Source organism: Fimicolochytrium jonesii, assembly GCF_025526975.1.
Source record: "Fimicolochytrium jonesii strain JEL569 chromosome Unknown EV422scaffold_28, whole genome shotgun sequence".
NCBI classification, from domain to species: domain Eukaryota; kingdom Fungi; phylum Chytridiomycota; class Chytridiomycetes; order Spizellomycetales; family Powellomycetaceae; genus Fimicolochytrium; species Fimicolochytrium jonesii.
In genome coordinates, this window is record NW_026515695.1 from 288651 (window position 1) to 312218 (window position 23568).

General features: G+C 54.5%; 7 protein-coding genes across 7 annotated transcripts; 2 read left to right on the forward strand and 5 right to left on the reverse strand.

Moving 5' to 3' along the window:
* Positions 1–422: 422 nt before the first annotated feature.
* Positions 423–1368, reverse strand: EV422DRAFT_225166 (uncharacterized protein). The gene is made up of 2 exons (XM_053065505.1): positions 622–1368; positions 423–528 (listed from the first exon to the last, which is right to left on the reverse strand). The coding sequence occupies exons 1-2, from the start codon at positions 1102–1104 to the stop codon at positions 499–501; spliced, it is 513 nt and encodes a 170-aa protein (XP_052922412.1). The 5' UTR covers positions 1105–1368; the 3' UTR covers positions 423–498.
* A 62-nt stretch (positions 1369–1430) lies between these two features.
* On the forward strand, positions 1431–2350 carry EV422DRAFT_225253 (uncharacterized protein). The gene is made up of 2 exons (XM_053065508.1): positions 1431–1495; positions 1564–2350. Exon 2 carries the CDS (start codon positions 1604–1606, stop codon positions 2246–2248), a length of 645 nt encoding a protein of 214 aa, XP_052922413.1. The 5' UTR covers positions 1431–1495; positions 1564–1603; the 3' UTR covers positions 2249–2350.
* Positions 2351–2378: 28 nt separating this feature from the next.
* EV422DRAFT_225201 (uncharacterized protein) lies at positions 2379–3889 on the reverse strand. The gene is made up of 4 exons (XM_053065507.1): positions 3259–3889; positions 3042–3181; positions 2575–2971; positions 2379–2482 (listed from the first exon to the last, which is right to left on the reverse strand). The coding sequence occupies exons 1-4, from the start codon at positions 3673–3675 to the stop codon at positions 2417–2419; spliced, it is 1020 nt and encodes a 339-aa protein (XP_052922414.1). The 5' UTR covers positions 3676–3889; the 3' UTR covers positions 2379–2416.
* Position 3890: 1 nt separating this feature from the next.
* On the forward strand, positions 3891–15397 carry EV422DRAFT_225192 (uncharacterized protein). Its single transcript, XM_053065506.1, has 15 exons — positions 3891–4379; positions 4441–4672; positions 4739–4922; positions 4985–5170; positions 5235–5307; positions 5372–5561; positions 5632–5816; positions 5886–6067; positions 6128–9571; positions 9638–9877; positions 9939–10688; positions 10758–12119; positions 12199–13848; positions 13912–14055; positions 14125–15397. Exons 1-15 carry the CDS (start codon positions 4310–4312, stop codon positions 15373–15375), a joined length of 10143 nt encoding a protein of 3380 aa, XP_052922415.1. The 5' UTR covers positions 3891–4309; the 3' UTR covers positions 15376–15397.
* Positions 15398–16393: 996 nt separating this feature from the next.
* EV422DRAFT_570791 (uncharacterized protein) lies at positions 16394–16974 on the reverse strand (the record flags this gene model as incomplete). The annotated part of the gene is made up of 3 exons (XM_053072917.1): positions 16394–16502; positions 16582–16648; positions 16944–16974. The coding sequence occupies 3 exons, from the start codon at positions 16972–16974 to the stop codon at positions 16394–16396; spliced, it is 207 nt and encodes a 68-aa protein (XP_052922416.1).
* A 1037-nt stretch (positions 16975–18011) lies between these two features.
* Positions 18012–19542, reverse strand: EV422DRAFT_541819 (Longin-like domain-containing protein). Its single transcript, XM_053071232.1, has 5 exons — positions 19214–19542; positions 19056–19138; positions 18702–18982; positions 18333–18458; positions 18012–18254 (listed from the first exon to the last, which is right to left on the reverse strand). The coding sequence occupies exons 1-5, from the start codon at positions 19318–19320 to the stop codon at positions 18246–18248; spliced, it is 606 nt and encodes a 201-aa protein (XP_052922417.1). The 5' UTR covers positions 19321–19542; the 3' UTR covers positions 18012–18245.
* A 150-nt stretch (positions 19543–19692) lies between these two features.
* Positions 19693–21868, reverse strand: EV422DRAFT_225337 (uncharacterized protein). The gene is made up of 3 exons (XM_053065509.1): positions 21745–21868; positions 21511–21679; positions 19693–21436 (listed from the first exon to the last, which is right to left on the reverse strand). The coding sequence occupies exons 2-3, from the start codon at positions 21521–21523 to the stop codon at positions 19752–19754; spliced, it is 1698 nt and encodes a 565-aa protein (XP_052922418.1). The 5' UTR covers positions 21524–21679; positions 21745–21868; the 3' UTR covers positions 19693–19751.
* Between the last annotated feature and the right edge of the window lie 1700 nt (positions 21869–23568).

Genomic DNA, 23568 nt, shown 5'->3' on the forward strand with positions numbered 1-23568 from the left:
CTTAGGTTCCTTATCACGGTCCATCCATCATCCATGAGAACGCCCGTGGGGACAGAGGGCTGGCTATCAGATTCCATTCTGACCTTCTCTGGCCGATGAATTGAGGTGTGAGGATGATGAAGTACACCACCAGCGCCTGCTCTGCTAGCAGTCCGCACACTGAGTCCTGGGAATCTGGCTAGGATGTCGAGAGACACTTGGAAAAGTAGAAGCGGAGAGAGACGCGCCTAGTCATGCGTGGCCTGAGACTCCGCTCGCCCAGGCTCTCCGTCCTACCGAAGACAGAACACATCCCAGCTCGAACGTGCATATGCATTCCTTTCTTTCGTGAGATGGCTCTTAGGTAGTGTAGGAGATAGCGAGTATTCGATCCAAGCTGCGAGTCCGGGTATCATCCCTCACATATACTCGCCATATACATAAGTTCATGCAAAAATGACTATGCTACGCGCATGGCTTCTCAAAACTGCAGAAAGTCAGGGCCTGTTCACGGTGCTGCTATGTAGGCGTCTTCCCGGCTGCCCAGTCCTGTCGACGGTATGCGGTAATGATGAGCAGGTACGAACATCCCTGCCCCAAAGCAGTTGAAACGCAAAGGGCAGCCCAAACACCAATACATACCATCAAAACCGCATCCAACCTCCCATTCTCCACCCTCAACTCCCTCAACCGTCCCTCCACCTTCCCCTTCATCCCCACCAACCCCTCCACCCTCCTCACCATCGCCTCCAGCTCCGCCTTTGCCCGATTCTTCTCCGCCTCCAGCGCCTCGCACTCTGTCCCGTGCGCGGCGGCTTGCTCGCGGAGGAGGGTGGTGGTCTGCATCATCCGTGTGAGGGCGTCGTGGGCGGTGCGCGTTTGGGTTGTGAGGGTTGTGAGGGAGGTTGCTAGTTTTGTGCCAGGGAGTTGGGGTTGTTGGGAGGAGGGTTGCGGTTGCAAGGAGGAAGGGCCGCCAGGGGAAGGGCCGCTTTCGGTGACGGAGGGTAAGGGGAGGGGTTTGGATATGGTGTTAATTCCGCTGTTGCTGGTTGAGTTTTTAGAGGTGGGGCTGGGGCGGGATTTAGGGTCAGTTGGTGGGCGGGAGGATTGTGGTGGGTCTGACATCTTGCAGGAAGGTGTTGGGGATGTGTGTTTGTGGGTGGTTGAAGGTCCCCCACTCGCTTATCTGGACTTGAGTATCTGCTTGAGGTTGTTGAATCGTTTGTATGAGGCCCCACGATCAGATGGCGAGAAGCAGGTAAACTTCTTTCCCACGAAAAAGGGTCTTCTTCAAATGGGGCAATATGACGGGCATGGTCGTCGGAGTCGATCTCGATGTCGATAGGGGGACGAAGAACGCGTGGGTCATGAATGACCGCGCTGTCAAAACGAAGGCTCTCTACTCTCCACCAACCAATCCATCCTGAACAGACTTCTGCAGAAAGTGCAACCTCCTCAATCGTACATTCCTCCTCTGCCAAGTTTTACGTGCAGCACAAAATCCACAAGCAGTAGAGTAAGTAGCCCCAAAAGCTAACTTCACCACCCCATTGCGCCGTCCCAACATCACCCCGTTTTCGACAGCTTTCCGGCACCCCTCCATCTCACAGCAACCCTACCACATATGCCAGCAGAGACGTACGGCAAACGCTACCTCACCCGCTCTGAGTCCATGGCCCTGCGAAACCTGTCGCCTAACAGCAGCGAAGGCGCCACTTCCGCTAGGCAATCTTACGGCGGAGGGGCCGTGGCTCCTGTCGATATTAACGAAGAGCTGGAGAAAGGGCAACTGGAGCGGGACGGGACGGATGAAGAGATGCCGGAAGAACAACAGGACGAGGAGTACCACCACGACGAAGAAACCACCTCCGAAGAGCATCCACCTCGACCCACCCTCACCACCGCCGACTTCTTCCCTCCCGGCGCCCACATCCTGAACCGCACGATCCACCTCGAGTTCCCCGACGACGTCTGGGTCGACAGCTCAATGATCTTCACCCAAAGCCCATACAACGACGAAGAAGTCATTATGCACGTCATGCTCCCACTGACGTTCGACGGCGTCCCTGAACCGGAGGAATGCGCTTGGCCGGGATGCGAGGAGGCTACGGCTACCCCGGACGATCATAACCTTCTTGTGTCGAGGGAGGGGGTGAAGGTTCGCGTGTTGGTTCCGACGGATGACAATGGGTGGGAGGGGCCGGATGAGGAGTTGTTGGAGACGTTGAATGAGTTGCGCCGGCCGGTGCCTGCACTCGCAGAGCGATGATGGAACTCCCATCTGATGCAAGAGTATCAAAAGCTTCACTCATCAAAGTACTTACAACAAAGGATTCGAAAAGGGGGATATACAGGAATCCCAGCAAGCACTTACAAACGCTTCCAAAATACCTACGTCGGCTGAAAAAGCCGCAGCAACAATACCCAAAACCCCACCTTAGTCCTCCTGCCACTCCCCATCGTACATATCACTCACAAACTCTTCGTGGGCAAAGTCCTCATCCTATCGAAATAACACCCCATTGTAGTCTTAGCATTCCATGTATAGCGTTCTCCACATTTGTACATTTTGCCCTTCAATAAACCCAAACTTACGTCGTAGTTCCCATCCTCCAAATTCTGCGGTACAGGCACATGCGCATCCCTCAGATCCTGGGCAGACGGCAACTCACCCTCCGGTTCGGTTGCTGCTGGTGGTGGAGGTGTTTGGCGTTTGCGGGCCGGTTCGGGGCTGTCGGAGAGTGGTGGTGCGGCGAAGAGGATGTCTGGTTCCGTGGTTTTGTCTGGTGTTGCCAATGCCGCGATAGAGTCGGAGGTGGCCGCGTGTGCTGGTGCCGTGACCACAGTTGTCCCGAGCATCCTTTCCGTTGCCTCAACGTCTGCGAGACTTTCCACATGTGTTGCCATCTTGGATTCTAGTTCGGCTAGCGGGAGTGTTTGCAGGAGATGCACTTGGTAAAAGAACCGTTGCCAGAACTGGGGTTCTTTTATCCTGTGGAATGGGCAAGAACAGGTTAGAGTTTCGGACGGTGGGAGGGGAGTGCCGATTTGGGTGGTCGCACTTTCTGGGGACTAAACGGAATCGCGTCCGTCCTAGTTCTTCATCAAGTTTCAGGAGTTCCATGATTACCGGGTAGGAGGCTTCTAGGTCAAAGTCGAATGGGACGTCGGATGGTACCTCTTCAAGGAAGATGGCTGGTTGCTGTAAAGTGGGGCGGGGAGTTGTTAGACTCGCCCATCTTTATTCCCCAATCCGCACTTCCAGTATTATCAACCAACCTTGGACAAAGCCTGCACAGCCCGTCTCAGCAAATCCGCATCCTCCGCTCCATCCCACGGTAACCGCACCCCCTCCTCCACCCGCGCCTCATCCCCACCAACCTCCTTCTCCTCCCCTCCCGCCGCAGTTGCACCCTCCCCTCCCACCAACACCTCCGCACTCAACTCCTTAACAATCTCCCCCGGTATCGCCACCGCCTTCGTCAACAACCCCTTCAGAAAGTTCGACGTCTGCGCCGGCGTAGCGACGACGACGTCGGGCAAAAGCGCAACCTCTTCTTTTGGTTCGGTGAAGACCCCGCCATCTTTTTCTCTGCGGGAGGAGAGGAAGTTCTTTTGTTCGGTTTCGAAGGACGTGGCGGCGTCTGCCAGGCTCTCTTTGAGGGTTTTCGCGTAACTGTTGAAGCGGGAGAGCATTTTGCGGGAGGTTTTGAGGGAATACGTATGGAGAACGGATGTTGCAGATACCGCCTAGACGTGAGCTGTTACTCCTACGACGACGAGGGCGGGATGGGTGTCTTGTACGGAGCGTGATCTACTGTATATAGCCCCGATGCTGCCGATTGCCCAGCGGGGATGTTGAGGAAACATGTTCCCACGCGCCGTCCGAATTGCGGGCAGAAGCGTGAAGGGCGTGACTGGACCACGGCCGGCCGCATAAAACAGGCCCTCCATCGGCGCTCTCCAATTGAACCTTCGTCGTTCGACAGACAGCTCAAGCCGTGATCACGCCGCCAGATGGGTAGACACACTCTTAACAACCTTCCGCCCCAGACATCCCTCGTCTTGTCAGAGCCCGATACCCCAAAACTCAATACAAAAAACAACCTCAACACACTCTACCAGCCCCAATTTTCCCACGAAACTCTGGCAGCCGGCGACGACGGGCGGGTGGCCGACTCAGGCTCCTATTTCGTTCCACTGAACGGAACAGTGTCTCCAGCGTGTATGGCTGAGGTTGCAGGATAGCGCTTACCTTCTGGGAAAGGGGTTGGCACTTGGAAGTGTGGCGGGGCCGACGACACACAATTTCTAGCTCCGACAGTCGAACATGAGCGCTCCTCGCAGCAACGGGCGGAGCAAATATGGGAGGAAGGAACAACCGCAGGGTCATGGGCAAGGTGTGTTGAATAAGCGTCAGGTCACCAGGGGCAACTGTCTTGCTGAGAATGTTTACCCTAGGTGGTGGAAAAACCGGAGCCGGAGATGCGCTGCAGACCGCGTTGGCAGGAATGCTCCGTGGAGACCGAGATCCTTCTTACTCGAGGCGTATAGCAGCTGCCGATGACCTTCTGGCAATCCTCGACCCGTCGATGCATGGAAACGCCCTAGGTCTCCCATGTTATCCCGTCAATCAACCCCACGTCTTCAATGCATGCGCGAATAGCGTGGCTGACGCACTGGAAGCGATGCGGTACGCTGATGAGTCCGCATAGGGTGGGAGTGGAGAGAGGGTGAAAGCTGACGAAAGGGTTCTCAGATCTCCGAACGCATATAAACAGCGAGTTGCGAAATGTATTGCCGCCATGGGCGCCTGCCTGCATCTGGATGGCCGTCCGTTTGTCCGGTGGATCTTTGAACAGCTGCTTGGAATGGGCCAGAAACGGCTGTCAAGGGAAGCGGAGAGGGATCTGTGCAACTGGCTTCTCGTGGTTGTCCGTGACGTATGTGTGTCTTCTCCTGGAGAGTGACATCAGGGCTTTGTGATTGACGTTATTGCATGCAGTATGTGGAACGATTATCGGCATTGGGCGATTCAGCCGGCCATGCGGAAGAAACCATATCGCAGATCTTGGTGGACATGCAGACGTTTCTTGATATGATGGAGTCTGCCGACTTCCTGCCCAAATCACTGGACGTGTTCCAGATCATTGCGGAAACGTTTCCTGATGCGTTTTCTGTGTGCTTCAAGGTGCGGCTGGATATGAATGCATGCTGGAATGGTTGATGAGGTGTTCATCAAGTAAGAATTGTAGGACATCGTCGATCTTCTCGTGGGATGGAACATTGATCCGAGCCTTCCGAAAAATGTGTCGGCGCTCATCTCTGGTATGAGGTTCATGATCTCATGCACGATGCCTTTTCCGATTTTGGCTGAAGTATGGCTTTGCAGATACGCTGAAGAAGCTCTGGTTTTTTTGGGCTCAGCACATTACCTTCGCATTGGAGCTTGCCCGGCACCTCCTTTCTGACATCCAGGACACGGTGCAGCTCCGTTGCGAGCCTGGCGCCGCGGAAACAGCGTCGGCTCCTGACAAGGGGAGGAGTTTCCGAGTGCCGACTAACACCTTCATACTAACGCGGTTAGTCCATATTAGTCATCTACCATCAAGCGGCAGGAGAAACTAACCGCTTTGGTCCACCGTCATGCAGATGCTTCCAAACGATCCTCTACGTCATATCCTTTTCCGGATTTCCGAGCATGAACGCCGAGTGCCGCTTTGACCTGACGCAACACCCAGAAGCGTACGATTCCTACCTAAATGTCGTCGAATGGTGCCTGAATGTGATCCTGGCGGTTGGAACGACATTCGAAGACCGGGGATGGCTTTTACAAGGTTCGTATTTGACAGCCTTCAATCCGAATACTAGATGAGCAAAGTGGTGGCTGACAGCACGACATCCAGGAATGATCTTTGTAAAATTCCTTAGTAAAGCCCTGGAAAGAGATTTTCTGCCGTACCAGGACATCGCGGTGAAAATCCTAACACTCGACTCGACGTTGTTGGCCAATGAGTACGTGCAAGAGGGACATCGGATTGATGCGTCACAGAAGCATTTGGGAGACTGGCTGTGCAATTTGCGCGAGGTGAGAATTCGGGTATGTAGTTTTAGGTTTTTCATCGCTGCTTATGATTCAATCACGTAGGTCGTCAACTCCTGGCTCCCACACCTCTCACCCGCCCTCGCCGCGATGTTCTCGAAACCGTCCGAATCGGCCCTTCTTAGCCGGGTCCGCTTCCTATGTTTGCAGCATCGGGCTTGTAGCTCTGAGTTGCGGGAGCTTACGGTGAGGGTGCTGAAGGCGTATACCGAGCTGCACGATGGTAGCGGGATAAGGGAGCGGGAAAATGAGGTGCTCAAGGAGTATGTTTGGGAAGTTCGTGGTGTACATGGCAGCCTATTGCAATTTGTGAGGCTTGATCGAGGAGGAAATGAAAATGAGGGCAGCGATTTGAAATTCGTAGCAGACAACAAGACGTCGGTAGAAGAGAGTTTATCGGAACCACAACAGACCCTCAGAGGCATCCTGTCCAACCTGGACCCGTTGTCCCTACGAAATCTCCTTCTGTACGACATACACCTATGCACGGAGCTCGCCAGCCTTCTGAATAGCGACCACGCCGTCGAGGAAGTGCTTCGAACGATTCTCAACATTCTTGCAGACACAGCGCGGAAGGGGGGCGATGTCATTGGCTGGGCGTGTCTCATGAGGGGCCCGATCTTGTTGGCGGCGTATGAGATGGCGATGGAAGCGGGCGGGACGATTGACTCTGAGCAGAACGGCACGCGGATGAGTGACGAGGAGATGAGGAGTTTGACACCGCAGAGTGTAGTTTCACAGCTCGGGATCATTGCAATCGCGCTGGCGGAGATGGACATCGGCTACGATGAGAAGATTATTTGTCTGGAATGGCTTGAGAATCTGTTCACTGCCATGACGAAGGCCGGTGGAAATCCGTGGGATATCGTGGGATATCCGTGGGATATCCGTGGGAACGATACTGTGCAGGAAAGCGTGCACGCATGCGCCATCGTCCTGCAACAGGCGACCTGCGCGGAACCCGACCCGCAGATTCGTGTCGAGATGGCCTCCGTTTGGACCGCATACAATCGGTGGCTGGCAATATCCTACACCTCCGTGCCCGAAAAAGCATTCGACCTGCTTCGACAAGTGGTCGCCCATATGACGAACGATCTTGTCCCCGCTGTCAGAACAGCGTATCTACATCTCATGATGTTCATGCACCCGCTCGCCACGCTCACCACCCTTCATGACTCCGCCGAACCCTCACTATCGATCACAGCCGACCTGATGTCCCTCCCTCCGTCCGGTACGTTCCGCGCCCGCCATTTTCAGGTCGCGTGCGCCTTTCTCGGCGTCGGTGAAATCGATGACGAGGGTACCGCCACTGCGACGGGAAAATCAGATGAGGTGTGGATGGCGAGGCTGTATCATGCGTGTCAGGCGGGGATGTTTGCGGGAGAGTACGGGGGCGGAAAATTGCGATATGGTGCGGTAATAGGGAACAGGAAGGAACCAAGATTGTCGACTTTGATGTTTTGGGTATCGTGGGAGGCGGCGAGGTATTGCGTTTTGAGCCGGTTGCGGACGCCGTTTGGAGGGCCGTTGCAGACGTTCTCGACGATCGAAAACAGCTTGAAGCAGGAGATTAATAACGTCGTTGGAATCGAACGTTCCGATGACCGGGACAAGAGTGACAGCAAGAATCGCCTGGCAGAGAGCATCACCACCCTTCGCCACCACCTCCACCTAGTCGACCACCTCGAGATCCAGATCCGCAACGCCGCCGAAGGATCCCTCCAATGCGCGCCCACATCCAAAGCCTCCATCGCCTTCTTCCACGCCAACAAACGCACATGTGAAGACTGGTTCGTGCGGATACGCAAACATATGGTTGTTGCTGCGAGGATCGTGGGCGAGAAGAATATGATTGTTAAACAAGCTTTGTTGTATGTTGCTGAGAGCACAGGTGCACGGGCGGGTGGTGGGAAGGATAACAACCCAACTCCGACTTTGATTCCGGATATCGAATCGGTGCTTTTCGGCTTGGAGGACAGCCTGATCGAGTTGGGCGAGGTGGATACGCTTACGGGACTTGGGACGTGGCTTGATAGGTCGGGGTTGGTGAAGCCGCCGGTGGGACGAGATACGGTCGTTTTGCTCAAGCGGTCGGAGAGACCGAAACCACCGTCGAATGAGTATGTCACCTTTTCGTGGGCGCACGTCACGCCGTTGTTGGCAGAGGAGCGGTACGAGGCCGCGTTGCCGATCCTTGTCGCTGAACTCAACAAGCTGATCGACACTGAGCCGGTGCCCAGCGACGCCGCGATTGGGAACTTGCAGAAACATGTTGCGAAGTGTTATGCCGAGTTGCAGGATTGGAAGGGGTTGGATGCGTATCGCGAGGCAGTGCAGTGGAAGATAGATGGCCAGGGACGTGGGTTGGATGAGTGGGATGATGGCCTAAGGGCATTGAGTACCTGGACCACTAAGGTGGAAGGAGGTTGGTCTACTGAAACCAAGGCATACGCTGGGCCGGATGTGGGCAAGATCGTCGCGGAGGGCTTCCCTTCGGCAGTCCTTCAGGCCTGCCGTGTTGACCTTTGCGAGCGATTTCGTGCATGTGATTGGGGCGATCCGGAGAGAGCGACCGTGGGGAATACGGCTCTGAGGGATTGGGATACCGATTTGCGTCAAGCTATTGGGTTCCAGACCGGGGAGAGTTTGTCGATGCGATCTGAGTATATTGCGCAGATGCAACTGCTCTGTTCGGCTATTCCCCTGCTTGACGTCAACAACGGATCTGGGCTTTATGCCACGTTTGCGGACCCGAATATCCTTGATCAGAAGATCTCGAGCGCGAATGTGCTCAAGGCGGTTCGAGTCCTCGTGAACGGGCTCGACAGCCGGCGACGTCTGACGCCGACCGAGCAAGTACGCCAACAAGCCCAGCAAAACGTGGACTTTCTGATCGCCAAACACGCTCGAAAGACAGGAAACTTCCACCTTGCATCGAGGCTGTTTGTGTTTGGACCGCATCTGACGCCGCAATCCGGCGCTGTTGATATCTCGCTGCTGAAGCGGACCCTGGAGTCTGCGAAGCTGCATCATGCGCGAGGGGACCGTGGCGCCGCTATTACACTTATCTGCGACGGCCTGTCGAGTGCTGGCCCGAATATCGCAGACGTGGACGGCCGGTGCGAGACACTGTTGTGCAAGTACCTAACCTGCCTGTCAGACTGGATGCTGGACACCAGCGGTGACGACGGGAGACTGCACGACGTTCTCGACTCTGTCAGACCGTTCGAGCCGCCTGGGATCGAGTGGGGCATTCCTGCACGTAATATTGCCATTTCGGAGAAATTGTTGCAAAAGGCGATTGGATTGGCGCCGGGGAATCGGAAGGCGTGGTTGAAGTATGCTGATCATTTGTATAAGTCTGGGAGCGCGGATGGGGAACTGGGGCAGGCGGCGTCGAGGGCTGCGAAGGCTCTGTTGAGTGAGGTGGAGGGGAAGGTGAAGGAGGATGGGAATCATTCAAGTCTTCGGATGAAAGAGTATATGAAGGTAGGTAACGTCCCTTTTCACATGTCCGCTAGAACTTTCCTCACATTACCCATCTGGGCATTTCAGAAACTAGTTCCCATACTCACGAGCGAATTAGACGAAGCCCGAGGCACCTCTAAGCCATTGTCCGAGGAATCCTTGGAACATCGGATCCGGTCTGGCTGCCCGGCGCTTTCTGATAGAGCAATTGTGGAAGTGCATAGCGCTTGCGTGGCTTACAAGGAAGCGCTGGTGCGGAAGTACACTTTGGCGGCGGTGTCGTATTTCAAAGTGCTTGATCTTGGTTCCTCAGCACAAGAGCAGAAGGTAAGGAAATGCCCAGGACGAAAGTCAAAGCGATTCCTCGGGCTTACTCCTCCAATCACAGCAACGGGCAAGCGACACGATAACCATCACCCTCAGGATCCTGCGGCTGTTCCTCAAGTACGAGGATGGTCGAACCGAGCTGGTGCCTCACTTTCAGGCGTCACCCATCACGGCGTGGAGCCCCATCGTCCCGCAGCTCTACGCGCGTATCGGCCACCCGAGCTCGTTGGTACGGCAGACTATCGTGGATCTGCTTTGCCGGCTTGGGAAAACGTCACCGCATCTGATTGTATACCAAGCGCTTTTGGGGAACGACGACGAGGAAGACCGGTCCAATAATGTTGTTGCTGCGCGTAATGAGGAGGAGAACTCTGCTCTGAGGATTCTGCATAAGCTCCAAGCCAGTGCGCCAGCATCCCTTGTCGGGCAGGTCAAGAAGATCATCCGTGAGCTCAAGCGCCTAGCAGTATTGTGGGAGGAAACGTGGCTACACAAGCTGTCCCATGTCCAAACCGATGCATTGCGAAGACTCGATCGTGTGCAAGAGGAAATCAAGCGCGTTCGTGGGAGCCTCAACCTGTCCGAGGCGGACAAGGACCGGCTCATTCGTGATTACCACAGGACCATCCTTTCGCCGCTGATTGGTGGACTGGAAACGCTGGTGGCGGCTACGACGCCGAGTGGGGAGAGTACACCGCACGAGCTATGGTTTAGCAACACTTACGGACATCGCATTCGCGCCGCACTGGAATCGTTGAGCGATCCGCCGGATTTGACTGATATGAGGAAGGCTTGGATACCGTTTCAGCAGGTTGGTGTGGTTTCAACAGTGTGTTGATTTTTCTTTCGCTTCCTTTTAAACCCTTTGGTTCCGTTATAGATTTGCATTGATTTACATCGGGAACTCCATCGAACCAGACAACTGAAGCTAAAAAATGTGAGCCCCGCTCTCATGCGCTTCCGAAGGTCCAACGTGGCCATGCCAGGGCATCAAGATGCGAATGTCGTCATCCACGCCTTTGACGGCGACATTCAAATCTACCCTACCAAGACGAAACCAAAGAAGATCACGCTGATTGGATCTGATGGTGTCCGCTATCCTTACCTCTTCAAGGGCCTTGAAGATTTGCATCTGGACGAGCGAGTGCAGCAGTTACTCGGTGTAGTCAACCAACTGCTCGCCAGCGACAAACCTTCTCGAAAGCGTCAATTCCGGGCGCGAACTTACGCCGTCATACCTTGCGGCAAGCGATCGGGGATGATTCAATGGGTTGAAGGCGTTACCGCGCTCTTCACGCTTTATAAGAGATGGCAGCAACGCGATTACACGGCAAGATTACTGCAGGCCAAGGATCCAGAGAGCCGAGACGCCGTCGCCCCTCCTCTCCGTCCTCACGATCAGTTCTATGCAAAGATTGGCCCGGCTTTGCAGAGGCATGGCATCTCGCATAAGGCGCCTAGAAAAGAATGGCCCAACGCAGTACTTCACGAGGTGTTCCAGAAACTGCGACAGGAGACTCCCAATAATCTTCTGTCGAGAGAACTCTTCTGCTCGTCCCCGTCTCCCTTGGCATGGTGGGAGAAGACAAAATCCTTCGGACGCTCGACGGCGGTCATGTCCATGGTCGGATACATTATCGGACTCGGCGATCGGCATCTGGACAATGTGCTCTTCGATCAGCTCACTGGAGAGATCATTCACATCGACTACAATGTGTGTTTCGAGAACGGTCGCAAGCTGCGTGTGCCAGAAACAGTCCCGTTTCGGTTGACGCAGAACATGCATGCTGGGTTGGGACTGACTGGCACCGATGGGGTTTTTCGCGCTGCGTCAGAGCATACTTGTCGGGTCATGCGGAACAACCGCGAGACTTTGGTCACGCTGTTGGAGGCCTTTGTGTACGATCCGCTTGTCGACTGGACTGCGAGTGCTCTGCAGGATTTGGATCATCGTCAGACTGAGCTGAATGTCAACTTGGGGATACTCTCGTCCAGAATAGAGGAGAAGAGAGATGCTATTGACAGTAGCCTGCGTACTCTTCTTGGGAAATGCCAGGAGCTTCAGAGCGAGATCGCAGCACATCGTCCGACGGAGTCTGGGAATGAGGACGATCTCGTTTCGGCCAACATGACCATGACCGAGGAAGAACGCAATCTCGCATTGCATGGGCAGTTGGCTAGACGATATGACGACTGCGAGATTTGGAAAACGGAGCATTCGGCTGCTGTTCTTTCCCTGAAGGTGAGATCATGTGGCGTCCACAATATCAATGCATGTCATTTGCTAATCGATATCCTATCACCTGTCCACCGCTACGCAGACCTCGATGCTACAAGCATGGCGTACGGAACTCGCAAACCGCGATGTTGCTTCCATCTCTCCTCCAGTGGCGCCCGCTGCATTTTCGCTGGGAGCTGATGAGAATCACATGCTTCAGTGTGTCGAGTTCGATCAAGAGCTCTTCCGCATCGCTCAGGAAAGACTACCAGCTTACAGCACCAGTCTTGAGCATTTGCAGCTTTATCAAGCGCTGGTCGCGCCCGTGGCGGAGACGATGCTAGACCAAGATCACTTTTCCATATGGAGCCGACTTCTACAACCATTACTTGATCCAACGTGCCCGCAGCACTACTTTGACTTGGCATTCTCGCATGATTGCGAACCGAAGCCCATTGAACACACGAGGAAGACAGCTCTCGAAGCGATCATCAAAGCAACATGCACTGCCAAGAACGCCGAACTTCGTCATTCCATGGAGGCCTTACAGGCATTCCCTACCGCTTGGCAGCCTCTCATAATGATTGATAGTGTGGAAAGTCTGTCCACGTCGTTAGGAAACGATGCGCATGACGCAAAACAGCTCGTGGACTGCTTGATATTGACAGAGGTGGCCGCCCTTGGAAGACTTCTCTTCTCATGGATCAAACAGAGCGATGACGCCACCGCGGAAGAAGCCGTTCATGCGCGAATCATCGCCCGCCTAGCAGAAACGATGAGGAACGTCTATGGCAGCTTCTCTTTCGAGCCGAATTATCTGCACGAAATGCATACGATGACGGGTTACTTGTCCGCCCTTGGGCTTAGGATTACTTTGGCACTCCAGGAAGAGAGCCTTCCTATCACGGGCGACTCTTTAGCTACGGAGTCGTTTCAGCATTACGCGGTCTTCTCCGACTCCATGCGAGCGATGAACTTGGACGTAACGGAAATGCTGGTGCCGGAGGTTATCATGGCGCTGACAAGAGAGAACAGGACCGTGATTGATGAGTTTGTGAACCGCCTTAGCGAACTGAGCCAAATGGTAGACGAGACGATGGATCAAGCTTCCTCTACCTTCCAGGCAGCGTCGAGTCACCTGGCACAAGGCTTTGAGGCCTTCCGCATCAAGTACGCATCCGATAAGTCGAGGGGTCCGTATGCCATACTCGCCGCTTTCGACAGACTCTTCAGGCCGGTGATGGACGCCATGAAAAATCTGGCGGCACAGAAAGAAATGTCAGGTTTCAACGTGGTCTTCAAGGTCTTGGCCGTCCAGCAGATTCTCTGCACTTTGGATCTCGTGCAAGGATGCATTGCATATTATCGTGGGTCTGAAATGGACGTAGACGACCCTTCGCACGAATGGGTTGCCAGTTTCGATTTCCGAGACATATTGCGAGAGAGTGAATGCTTCAACAACGTCAATGCACGCTTGAAGAAATATCTTAACCTCTGCATGCGGGAAATGTGCATGAAGCCAATGGCCAAGCTTTTTGGGAAAACGATAAAGCGCATCAGCCAAACCTCAGGGGTCAAGATTGGAGACTCGGCCAATTCAGCTGCGAGCGGGATCCCGTTCGTCGACACCGCTTTGAATTGTGTGGCCGCCATTCTTGACGCCGCCCCGGAGCATAAGGCTCGCTTGCCAAGTTTGTTGGACGCTTTCCATTATCACTGCTGGTTGTCTGCCCAAATTTCTTTGAGCACGGAGGTATGTTGAGTAAGCTGGACGAAATTATGATGTCCGATCGGTTTGGCTGATCCGCTTTGTTAGGCATCCTTGTACCTCAACAAGGCAGGAGCGAGATTCGAGCAACGAGAGCTTGCATTGTTTCGTTATCAGCTTCTGCATGAGACTGGATTGACATACCCGATGCGATCGTCTACAAACTCATTGCACACTAGTCCGAGGCCTCAGGTAAGTTCTCCCTTGTACGTAGTAGTCAGCAGATCGTCCTCTCATAACGAACTCTCTGTCCACTCTCAGGTTATCGAACGGATTCTGGAGGATGTGCCGAACCTTATTCAATTGCATAATGACTTAATAGCTTTGGAAGCTCACCACCAAGCTGTGGAGTCTGAATTGCGACCGCTCTTGGCGTGGGCACAAACAGAGCCTAGTCGGCAACAAGCCGCAGAGGCATTCATCGATCTCAGTCAGACAAGACATGGGCAGATCGCACGGAAATGCCAACGAGTCAAGACCTTGATAGACATGTGCAACACCATCGTTCATTTTGAAACCTTCCGAGTACCAAACCCAAGCACCCGAAGCATGGATGCGGAGATGCGGCGCTTCGTAAGAAGCTTGAACCATGCAAGGATGGGACACTCTCCTACCGTCGAAGAGCCATTTGCCTCTGACTTTATTCACAACATCTTCCGGGCAGCGTCGGATCTCCGAGCTGACTATGACCAAGCTGACGGCGAACTGCGAGATATCCATGGGCTGGTGGGAACCCTGATCAAGATGGCAAAGCATGTCACCACTGCTGGGGTTGCGCGAGAAGACTTTGAGGCGTATTTGGAGAAGTGGCGCGCAGTAGGTGCACACATCAACGAGATGGGCGCGGTCGCGAACAACGCGGACAAAAACCACGGTCGTTTGCCGTCGACAGCACCAGTTCTGGAATCGATCGTGAATGCGTTAGAGCAGTGTCACACGTCCGTCTTCGCCTTTGCTGCTCTGAAAGAGCTCGAGGAGGAAGATCAGCAGGATAACGGCGATCCCGATGCCCTCGAAGTAGGCGACATGAGCGCGATGCATGCCGTCGTTGATCCCCAGCACACCGAAGCGCAGGATATGGAAGCGATGGAGCAAGCCATGGGCCAGTTGCACATGGACCCGAATGAGGACGTGATGACGCAAGAGAAGCTGGATGAGGTCGAGACTTCGGTCTCGCCTGGTGCTCGGGATGAAGACCGTCAACCTCCTATGCGTCTGATCAACGAACCGGGTACCGACAATAGACGTGAACGTGCAGAGCACGGACCTCAGGACTACGTTCCAGACCCCGCGGACGAGCTTAGGGACGATGGGCCGCAGAAAGGAACGGGTGAAAAACGGAACGCGTATGCGATGAATGTCCTGCGTCGGATCAAAGCAAAACTTGCAGGCAGAGACAATCCTGGACAGACTACGATGTCTGTCCCTGATCAGGTCAAAATGGTGATCGAGGAAGCTGAGAGCGTCGACAACATCGCCCTTATGTATGAAGGGTGGATGGGCTGGATTTGAAGCAACGAGGAGGGCCGACCCTTCAAGTTAGCTCCATCATCGCTCAATTATCCCCATGTTGCCGTCGGACGAGACGTCTCAGCCCGATCGTCACCAAATGTCGGGGTTCACTGCGATTCAACCTCCAAGCGACCGGAAAGACCTCGGTATCTTCTGGAAACCATAACGCATAGATCCAGGACTTGGACGCGTCGTCCCGCACGGCAAGTGGCGCTGACCCACCGGAACGTTCGTCAAGCAACGTCCGGCCGCCCACACACGGACGCCAGCTTCTCTGAGCCTTCCCGCTCCGGCAGGCTCGGACGCAAATATCGCACATTGCTACTAAAACCGTCATCGCGATCTGCTCGCGACGTACATCCGATTTATGCCGACGCAAAGCAACCCGCGTCGCCTTGATCAACGGTTCAGGCGATCAGCTTCAGTTCGTACCGACTTTTCCTGACGCGACAAGCCCCGCGCTTAATATTCCTTTGCGGCCAGGTGCTGGCTTCATGATCCCGTCGTTACTTTTGCGCCTTTGTGGCATCCCGGCGTGCTTACTAGCACCGTAGGAAGTAAGCACCGTAGGAGGAGAATATCTGATTGGCCGAACATCAGATCGGTCATAAAACCCCTTCCCCTCATCATCTCAGTTGTGGGCATGTTACCTTCAACCATCTTTTACTTTACAAAAACCCATATCGACCAAATATGAGTGGCCAATGATCATAAAGCGAGAAACATGTAACAAAAATCGTCCATTTTTCATTTGCAAAAATTATGAAAGAGAACTCACAAACAACAAGCGGGGCGGGTATGTGAAGGGGAATGTGGATTCCCACAGATCGGGTTTGGGAGTTCAGCAGCCATGGGGGAGGTTCTCTATAATGGAAAAAAAAGGTATCGGAAAATCCCCAAATCCCCGCTCCTCTTTTCAAAACATATAATATCTCCTTTCCGAGTATATAACGGCGTGTGTGTGTTTCTTTCCCCCTCCGAGAGACTCAGACCCGCCAGCGTCACTAGAATGATTTATTTATAGGACGGTACAGCCTCCACCCTTGGGTTTGCGCGTGAAGGGGTTTTCTTCGGGTTTGAGGTTTGCGGTGAGGGGCTCCGGGGTTGCTGTGATGAATGACATCAGACTGGACGGAAGAGAGATAGGGGTGTATGAGTAGGTTGTGGGAATTGGTCATTGAGATGGATTGAGATGTGGGGACGTACGCTTTGGAGGCTTCCGAGACCTTGACGCGTGGCAACTCTTCGTCCAGCCGGAGGCGGTCGTTGAGCGCTGGCGTAAAATATGAGGGAGCATTTGATTAGGACAAGACATCAGGCAGGCGATGAAGTGGGATGTGAGAGCGTAGCTGGCGAATCCGTAGCTGCAGGCAGGCGGCCATGAAATCCCGGATGACCTTCCCCAGCGGCCCAGCGGCGAAACCGAGTCCCAACGCGGATCCCTCGCTGCTACGCCCCCTTCTCTTAAAGCATCGACCGTCCTTCGCCCCTCGCTACAATCCCACGCGCAAGTGGCGGATAACGCACACACACCCCATACAAACAAGTAAAACATCAAACAAACTCACCTAACAGTTTCTGTAACTTCAATTCAGACATGACTTCTCAAAACGTCTTTGCACGCTGTGGTTCGTTGATACTAGGCAAAAAAAAAAAATTCCCCGTTCCACTCTAGTGACTCTGTTCCCAAAAAAAGTTGTCGTACGCTTCCCGTTCCGGCGGTTGCGCTTAAGTGAGTGGTTCGAAGACGCGAGGGATTTCACGTGTGTAGATTGCCCGCGGGATGTGCTGTGATTGGCTACGGGCCGAGGCTTTACGGAAGGGGTATCGGGTGCGTGAGGCAGGCGTGATGCTGCGGGTGCAGTGGTAGTGGTGCTGTGTGTTTGCGCCGAGACTCCGCCCGAAAGACGAGAGGAATGTTTGCCGTGCTAAAGACAGTAACGCGTCAACGCGGAGACTCGCTGAGCGCAACAGATGCCAGGATTTTAAATCCGCTGACGGAAGGCGGAGTGGGCGGGGGTGGCGGCTAGGCGGAGTAGGCCGGGGGGGTTGCAACAGAAGTCTTTACCGATAGTTGTTTAATTCTATGTGGGCAGACTCGGTCTTTGTCTAAACCGTTTGTGACCAGAAGATGGGTGGACGGGAACTCGGGCGGGCCTTTCGGTTATTTCTCCCACGATATCTACTACGTATGCTATGCCAGCGAGCTGGTCTATGCTTCAGTGGCGATGGAGTGTGTGGGTTGTGGTGTAGGAGCGACGGTAAGACGACGACGACGGGGCCCGGGCAGGTTCAGAAAGAGCAGCGAAACAAGCTTTTCTGAGAGTGGCGCCCTCGCTGGAATGATTAGCGCACGCCGCGTCGAAACACTCGCTTCACATTAGGCCGCCCTAAACAAACCAGCCGCAAAGGCGTCGAAAGGCAAACGGCGTGACGTAAGCAGCATTTCCACACTCCGGCGGACTGACTGTACGTAGGGAGGGATTTCAACCACGACCGATCTGACCTCTCGGTGAAGCGATTCAGTTGCGGTTTCTCATTGGGCAGTATCGGGAATGAGTTTCAACAGTGATGAAATATCTTCGTCGTGACATGAGTCCAGATTGATCCCAGCAGTCAACTCCGTCGACAGAGTGTAAATGGTCGGCTGCTGGAAACACAAGGACGCGTTTGGTATGCCAGGATTTGATGCAGCTTTTGATGGACGGAGACGACTGCTGCTGAAAAACAACTGATTTCTCATATCCCAGCCAGTCTATATACATGCTGCACTTCCAAGTGATGGGCATGCCGTCCCTACTACATACACCCCCGTCGAAAGCAAACATTGAATGGAGAAACAAAAAGTGGGGGCCACAGTCGCGATAACATCAATATCCCTACAGATCGATACAAGCGAGTCAGTTTGCAAAGCTCATGACCAAAGGCTCATGCATATCATAAAGAGAAACACTCACGCAGCAGGAATTAGTCTTTTTCGCCGTCTTGTAAAACTGTTTCGATGCCATGGATAGATCTTCGGATTTTTGTACCAGGTCGTCTAGCTTTTCTCCTCGTTGCAGTAATGATTCCATTGTTTTGTGCTGAAAGGATTCGAAGAGAGAGGAATAATCAGAAGTCCATCAACGACATGAAAGGTGCTCGGAATCGACAAGCGGGAGTTGCTCGTGCCATAGGCCTCGATGTCGCTTGCCATAAAAACACCCATCGCTCCCAATCGATCTCAGACCTTCCCTAGCAGCCACAGCATCTCCGCTCCATCCTCCCATACCTCCCTACGCCACCCTAGCTAACCCCCAACCCCCCATCCCCTCCTTCAAACTCACCAAAACAATCTTAGTCTCATCCAACTCCTTCTGCACCCTAATAAACGGATCCGAGCTCTCCGGGTCCTTCGCCTTCACAAGATGATCCTTCAGCTCCAAATACCGCCCCGCCGTCGTCGTCGGGTTCATGCCCGCCCACGCGTTCTTATCGGGAAACTTGGACGCAAACTCGTCCACGAGCCGGTTGAGAAGGGAGAACGCCGTGCGCGTCGGGTACGTGCTGTCGGTCACCATGATCCCGGAGAGCCCGTCGGAGCGGACGTAGACGTGGCCGAGAAAGTCTGTTGGGACAGAGACGTGGTGTGAGCATGTGCTTTTCCATTCTGCCTCAAGGGCGGTCACTGTTGCACTTACTGTTCTCCTCCACCTTGGCCCTCTGACCCGGCGCGGTCCGTTCAACGACCGTCTTTGTGAAGAAGTTGACAAATTCCGCTATGCTGTGTTCACAATGATAAGGAGGTTAGACGGTCTTCCCCTTCTCATATGGCAATAAAGGAATAGGTGGGACATACCTGCCCCGCTGAAAGAATGAGAAAGTCGAGAGGTCCTGTTCCATAGCGAGGATGCGGACATTGTTGCCGTCTTTGACGGCGACGGCCAGACAAAAGACTTGGACCATTGTTGGGCTGCGAGGGTCGGAGTCAAATAGGGTGGTGGGGGTTGATGACGGTGCGGTTCTGAGGTCCTGGGTACTTTGTGACTGTGTGTGGTTGTGTGTATGCGGACGGAATGCGAGGGATGTTCCGGCTGGAGGTGGCCGCTGGGAGTCTGGGACAAGAAGCGGCAGCAAGTGATGACACGTTGCGGCTGCTGAACCCTCGCGTCACGTCGCCCCCCAGAGACAACCGAGAACAGAGAACCAGGACCCATCCCAAGAACAAGCTCCATGAAGCTAAGGCAAATGAAATGCAATTGTCCGCTATGGGCCCCTGAAGTCAATGTATATACAAAAGAAAAAAAAAGGAAGACGATCGTCTCATCCGCATCAAAGAATACGAAATCAATTCTCCGCTAGATTATGATGTTTGTAAGGATGCCAGAACAAACCGCCTACTCCGCCCCAGCATCCCAAAGCACCTCCCCCACCTCCCTCTCCTCCCTCGCCTCCTCCTGCCCCCTCTCCCGCTCCTCCCCAGCCCCACCCTCGCTCGGTCGCGCACGCTCAAACCCCACAGCATTAAGCACGGCGTGTATCCGGTCCCTGTAGTCGATATGGTAGTGGATGATACGTGACAGGTCGACGTTTTCGAGGGGGAGGGTGCGGTGGAGGGGGGGCCAGGGGAGGGATGAGTGGGTCGGTTCAAAAGCGGTGGATGGTTCTTTTGCGGTTGGTATGCTTGGTGAGAGGAGGATGTCGGAGAAAGTTGCAGAGTCGGGACGGGTGATATCCTGGGGCGGTTTCAATTCCTGGCCCACGAATGAGGAGACGAAGGGATCCGATGTGCTGGTGCTTGATACTTCCGCCTGCTGCCTTCCCGGCTCCGCCTCATCATCGTCCTCTTCCAAAAAATCCCGATCATCCGGGGACAAATCCGTCGGCAACACCGTCCGTAACTCAATCAACACCGGTCCAAGCCCCGCAACATCCGTCACATCCACCCCCGCCTGAACACCGGTATCCTCATTCGCATCCTCCGGCTGCGCCATCAACGCGCGCAACTCCTTATCTTTCATGGAATACCCCACCACGAACCGGCCCGCGACAACCGTGCGTGCCAGACACCATTTATACGCGTTGGTCGAGGAGGCGTCGATAGGTGCGCCGAGGAGGAAGACCGAATCGACTATCCCGACCGCGCGGCGGTGGCCGAGTTCAACCAGGCATTCGAAAATCGTCAGTGCGCCGATGGACGTGCCTATAAGTGTCACAGGTCGCGAGCCGTGGGTTTTGGAAGCGAGAATGTAGGCGAGGTGCCGCCCGGCTTTGGGGGCGGTTTCGAGGGCGAGGAGCCAGGCGGTGTGTAGGCTGTATGAGAGGGATTGGGCAGAGTCGTGATGCGGTCGCCAGGGTTTCAGGTCGGTGTGTTCGATGAAATCCGGGTCAGGCTCGGTGGGTTGGTGGATATACTCCGCCTGCGTCTCCTCCGCCGGCTGACTACGTCGTCGTGCATGCGTATCCCGATGCGACTCCAGCATCCGTCCCAGATCCACCGGGATCTCCGGCTCGCATATCACCGCCGTGACTTCCGAAAAGGGCGCAAAGACCGGGACAATCGACCACGGGTCATACAGATCTGATATATCCGCGCCCCACCCGGACACCGCAACAATGACATGCAACGCCGGGCTGTTCTTCGGTTGCGTGATGACGGGGTGGAACCTGAACTCTTTGATCCCGCTGTCTTGTGCAAGAGTGTAGGCGGTCAGGCCGCCGCCTACGACCCCGAACAAGGCCCCGACTCCTGTTGTTGTGACGCCGATGGTCAGGCCCATGCTTGCAAAGAGGGTTGCGAGGGAAGGCGCAATGTACGGCGCTGCTAAGCCGCCTGTAGCGCCTATCATCAACCCGGACGCGAGGGTTACTAACCCCATTTTCAGCCATCGGGAGGTTGGGGAGTCGTTTGATGTTGTGGATGTCACTGGCGAGTCCTCTTTCGGCGATATCTGTGAGTTCGGCGAGGTGGCGGCTTTCCACAGATCATGCGCGGCATCTCGCTCCACTTCATGGGATAGTAGTCCCATGGCTTTATCGCCCATCGGCGCTATGGGTGCTGTTGGTGATGTTGGGGATGAATCTGCCGATGCGAGGTTGGATTCGGCTTTTTCGACCGCGCCAAAGATGATGTAGGATAGGCGGCGCATGACTGACCGCAGCCGTGCATCGTACGAGAGTCCCGTAGCCGGTTCACCCGGTGTTGCCGCTGACCCGTCCATGCCTTGCTGCAATGCCGAGAAGATCAGATTGGTCAAGAGGGTATACGGTATGGTGTTTTGCGGCGCTGTAGGTGATGGTGGAGCGTCAGACGCTGCGGATTTCACTACAACAAATAGGGTCAGCCATCGCATCGTGGCGACCATCTTCCCATAACGGAGTTTCCCATACCATGCGCCTCAATAACAATAACCAAATCCACAATCCCAACCCCCTTCTCCGGAAACTGCCTCACCGCAACCGCATCCCTCTCCTCCAGCCCATTCCCCGTCACCAATGCCCTCAGCAGTCTATCCGACCACTGATCAAAGTCCGCCACAACCCGATCCAGCCGCCGCTTTCGCCGCTTTATTCGATGCAACTCATCAGTGATACTGATCTCGGGCGTCGCATCTTCCGATAACGCGTCAGCGCCCTCCCCACTGTTCCTCCGGCTCGCGTACCGGCTGGGCGCTGTCGTTAGCGTGGCGGCTGTTGCGGCGGCTTGCAGTATGCTGCGGTCTTCGAGGAGGAGGAGCCAGACTATGCCAATGTACGCTAAGGTTAGATGCTTGGGGAACTTTGGGGCGGGCGGTTTCACTTGCAGGGGCGGAGGTGTTGGCGGCTGTTCCGTTGTTGGTGTGGTAGTCGGGGAGCCATTGTTGCTGGCGTCGCTGAGTTTCCGAGGCTGGCGTGGTGGGAGTTTGAGGAAGCTTCTGGTTGCTGAGAATTTCGTCGCGGGGTCAGTGGCAGAAGCGCCCATCCTGGCAGTACACCACACGGGGTCTCTAACTCTTATAACAAAATGCAAGTTCGGGCCACTGCGGCGCTCCGAAATAGCATCGGAGGATAGCGGGGATGTATAGGTGCTTACACCTGCTGCTGTGGACGTGGGAACTTGCACACCGCCAAGCCCTCCCAGGAAACGGCGCAACGTGAATGTCGAAGGTGAAGGTGCCGCTGGGGAAAACGTCAAATCGCGTGACACTCCCATCGACCTTACGGCAGCCCCGCTCGCGAACCCGGCGCGACGTGGAAGCCTTCGAGGTTGGGTAGCGCAGGTCTTCGCCAGGTTTTGCAGCAAGCACAGCTCAACGGTCAACCCGTAAGACTGGAAGATCCGGCATGTCTCTCCACCGCACTTAACGTTCATACCAATCGATTTACACATCCAAGAAACAAGGGACGATACAAAACGGCTAACACGACCATTTCCATCTGCGAAAGGATGAATTCTCAGAAAGCAATACTGCAGAAAGGCTGCAGCTTGGAACGGGTTCAGCGTAGGGTCCGCCAGAATCTCGCGGGCAGCTTGGAAGTACCTAGTCCAACAGCATAAGGAGCGTTAGCAATCGATATATGTAAGTGAAATGCAGATGAGCGGTACGTTATGAGCGGTACGCAGATGAGCGGTATGTAAGTGAAATGCAGATGAGCGGTCTCCGGCTCTATCTCTTCCCATGGGCAATATCGAACTTCAATACCTTTTCTCTCATGGGTGGTGTAGCACGCAACTCGGCGGTATGCTCCCCGTGGGATGAGTATAGCGTATTGAGTGCCGTTCTCGTCCACTTCGAGCTCGATGTTATCATTCTCCAAACGCTTGCCATGAATGGCTTTGACCAGGTCGTGGTTGTAGAAGCTCGCATCGTTCATGACTTTTGTCATGTTGGAGAAGCAGGCTTCCGTACTCCGCAGGATTTGGATAAGTTTTTTGGGCTTTTTGATTCGACCGGTACGCGCCCCGGCGGATGAGCAATGGCCATGAATTGCCATCGATCGAGAAAATGCCTTCGAGGACGTTCGTTTGAATCACGGCGTATCGGCTAAATTGGAAAATGGCGGCATCCACTGTCTTCTCTATCTGTAACGCTTTCCATGTGGCCTTAGTGTCTTCCAATGTTGGGGCGGGGTCGATGAATCCTCCGAATGGCGACGGCCGCTTATACTTGAAGATCTGCAGATGTGTTGATTCCTCCTCGGGCTGTTCAGTACCCTCACCCATGAGTTCGTTTA

Excerpts from the sequence above, each read along its gene's own strand:
- EV422DRAFT_225166 (XM_053065505.1), bottom strand. The coding sequence starts at position 1,104 with ATGTCAGACCCACCACAATCCTCCCGCCCACCAACTGACCCTAAATCC. Across the intron at positions 529-621 it reads GGTTGGATGCGGTTTTGATG|GACTGGGCAGCCGGGAAGAC; the intron begins GTATGTATTGGT and ends TACCGTCGACAG.
- EV422DRAFT_225253 (XM_053065508.1), top strand. The coding sequence starts at position 1,604 with ATGCCAGCAGAGACGTACGGCAAACGCTACCTCACCCGCTCTGAGTCC.
- EV422DRAFT_225201 (XM_053065507.1), bottom strand. The coding sequence starts at position 3,675 with ATGCTCTCCCGCTTCAACAGTTACGCGAAAACCCTCAAAGAGAGCCTG. Across the intron at positions 3,182-3,258 it reads CTGTGCAGGCTTTGTCCAAG|CAACCAGCCATCTTCCTTGA; the intron begins GTTGGTTGATAA and ends CCCACTTTACAG. Across the intron at positions 2,483-2,574 it reads TGGAGGATGGGAACTACGAC|GATGAGGACTTTGCCCACGA; the intron begins GTAAGTTTGGGT and ends TTATTTCGATAG.
- EV422DRAFT_225192 (XM_053065506.1), top strand. The coding sequence starts at position 4,310 with ATGAGCGCTCCTCGCAGCAACGGGCGGAGCAAATATGGGAGGAAGGAA. Across the intron at positions 5,171-5,234 it reads CGTTTTCTGTGTGCTTCAAG|GACATCGTCGATCTTCTCGT; the intron begins GTGCGGCTGGAT and ends TAAGAATTGTAG. Across the intron at positions 9,572-9,637 it reads GGATGAAAGAGTATATGAAG|AAACTAGTTCCCATACTCAC; the intron begins GTAGGTAACGTC and ends TGGGCATTTCAG.
- EV422DRAFT_541819 (XM_053071232.1), bottom strand. The coding sequence starts at position 19,320 with ATGGTCCAAGTCTTTTGTCTGGCCGTCGCCGTCAAAGACGGCAACAAT. Across the intron at positions 18,983-19,055 it reads GGCCAAGGTGGAGGAGAACA|ACTTTCTCGGCCACGTCTAC; the intron begins GTAAGTGCAACA and ends CTGTCCCAACAG. Across the intron at positions 18,459-18,701 it reads ATGAGACTAAGATTGTTTTG|CACAAAACAATGGAATCATT; the intron begins GTGAGTTTGAAG and ends GAATCCTTTCAG.